Source organism: Pyxicephalus adspersus, chromosome 4, assembly GCF_032062135.1.
Source record: "Pyxicephalus adspersus chromosome 4, UCB_Pads_2.0, whole genome shotgun sequence".
Lineage (NCBI taxonomy): Eukaryota > Metazoa > Chordata > Amphibia > Anura > Pyxicephalidae > Pyxicephalus > Pyxicephalus adspersus.
This window is the reverse complement of record NC_092861.1, coordinates 332,048-334,260: the sequence shown is the minus strand read 5'-3', so window position 1 is coordinate 334,260 and position 2,213 is coordinate 332,048. Positions and strand designations below refer to the sequence as shown.

Sequence of the window (2,213 nt, the reverse complement as noted above, 5' to 3'; positions counted from 1 at the left end):
AAGCCAATGGAGAGAACTACAAAGAGATGTAGCGGAGGGAAGGATGGATGAGTCTGGCTGCACCCCCATTCTCTGGTTTGTCCCCCCCCTCACCCCCATTCTCCGGTTTGTCTCCCCTTGCAGCAATTCCAGTCCCCGTGGCCTCCAGTAACCCCAGCGTGGCCCTCCTGGTCACGGCTCATGGGGGTCACATTGGATTTCTGGAGGGGATTTTCCCCAATCATCAAGGATTTATGGATCGAGTCTTCAGCCAATATTTGGGTGCGGCCCTCCATCACACTGAAGAGCTGAGAGGGGCCACAGCCCATGGAGGAGTCTCCTGATCCCGGCCCTCTTACCCCTCCCTGGGGTCATCCTGCACTGGAATGGGGAAAGTCCCAACCTAATACCTCAATAAACCAAATCTGTGATTTCACGTGTCACCCTTCATTGTGTTTGTAGGGCCACAGGTTACCCCACTCAGGGGCCAATCTGGGGGTATCCAACCCTTCTCTACCACAGGGGGGGAATCCTGGGAGCCCCAACCCTGAGTTCATACAACTTGTTTTTGGGGTGTACAGGGCAGTTTGTAGGGGCCCCAGGATGAAAGGGTCCGGTCATCGGATGAGTGAATTCTGGGTATTACCTCTTATACCCCTCAGATTATTTCTCCAATAGGACGGCACCATATTTGTCTAAGCATCATTCAGGGCCAGGATGTAGCACAATACCCCGAGGAGGGGCCAGATATATAGAACACCCTGCCAGCAGCTCCATGTCCCTCCCCTGCTGACAAGTGGGGTCCATTCAGTGGCCCCCTCTATTGGCTATGGTGAGATCTGCGTCCTTGCTCCTGAGGTCACATGACCTGGAATCCTCCTACAGCTTGTACAATGTTTCCTGCACACATAACCCCGCCCACTCCTGGTCATGTGACCAGTCGTGGAATCATACCCATGAGGGGTGCAGACATTCCAACATAGAATTTGGGGGGTCCGCACAATGAATAGAGGAGGCGTGGCCCATGTGTAAAAAATCTCCCTTTATTAGTCTGCAGACAGGGACCAATGGGGCCAAAATGTTATACACCCCACCCTGAGGAGGCAGGGGTAACACCGGGCCCAGCACCTTCCCGGGTACGGCATTATACACCCCTGGGGGAGGTGGCACTGGGCCCAGCACCAGGACATACCACTATACACTCTGGGGGAGGGCGCCCCCTTGTGGACCCGAGGGAAGCTGGACAGAAACATGGCAGTCATTGTGCTCCTCGTCCCGGGTCACCTCCCGTCCACAAATCGCAGTCATGGGACATCACGAGATGAACCTCCGCCACCCTGGTCCAATCATCACACTCCCGTGGTCATGTGACCAGTGCTGGGGTCTATAAATAACATGGAGTCTCAGTAAAATGTAGATTTGATGGGTTGTTATGGTGGGGGCTGTGGGCGGAGCCTTGCCAGAGTCCCTCCCCCGAGGAATGTAGAGCAGGATGAAGGCGATGCCGAAGTTCTTCGCAGCTGGGAACCTCCTATGTACCCCGCCGGGGGCTCCACCACAAACCACGGGGAGATTCCACACAATGATTGCATCATCTCAGACTCCGCCCACTGCGCAGATCGGCACCACAGGCTGTCAGGTGGTCTAGAAGAAGTCAGGAAAGAAGAACTGGAGGAGGAGGATCACTGCGACCAGCAGAACCGCACAGAACAGGAGGAGGAGCCAGACTGGGAATGTCCCTGGAGAGGGGGCAAAACGGGGAGTCAGAGCAACTTCCACAGTGTTACCCCCCTACATACCACCACCATTTCACTGACCCTCCCCCCGGGGTAACTCACGTCTGTTGGGCACTACGTGCAGTTTGCAGCGGCTGTCCACGGCAACACTTAGCATGGCGGTCTCGTTTTCACCTCGCAGGGCTCGTCCTGATTGGGTGTCCGGGAAGAAAGCCAAATCTGTCACCACAATGCCGTGAGCTTCCTGAACATAGTACAGTCTCTGCGTGGGGGAAAGAAGAATGTCAGATTCATCCCCCCCCCGTGTCACCACAACAGGAAGTGCCCTCTGATCGGTATTTGGGGGCACCTCTGGTATGTACAGGGCGTATGGAGGTAAAAAGGGCCGGTCACACATTGGATGCCTGGAGGACTCCTAACAACCAATCAACTTCTCCCATTGATCCGGACACTGACCTGTCACTGACCAATCAGATGCTCAGGCCTCTATGACATCAC

At 55.3% G+C, this 2,213-nt stretch overlaps 1 protein-coding gene across 1 annotated transcript in view; it reads right to left on the bottom strand.

Moving 5' to 3' along the window:
• Nucleotides 1-1,001: 1,001 nt before the first annotated feature.
• The window catches only part of PREB (prolactin regulatory element binding), a 3,837-nt gene continuing 2,625 nt past the window's right edge, over nucleotides 1,002-2,213 (bottom strand). The window contains exons 3-4 of the mRNA XM_072408582.1: nucleotides 1,818-2,130; nucleotides 1,002-1,718 (exon numbers count right to left, since the gene is read on the bottom strand). Coding sequence (XP_072264683.1) covers nucleotides 1,624-1,718; nucleotides 1,818-2,130 — 408 coding nt within the window. The 3' untranslated portion in view covers nucleotides 1,002-1,623. The remainder of the gene's footprint in view (nucleotides 1,719-1,817; nucleotides 2,131-2,213) is intronic.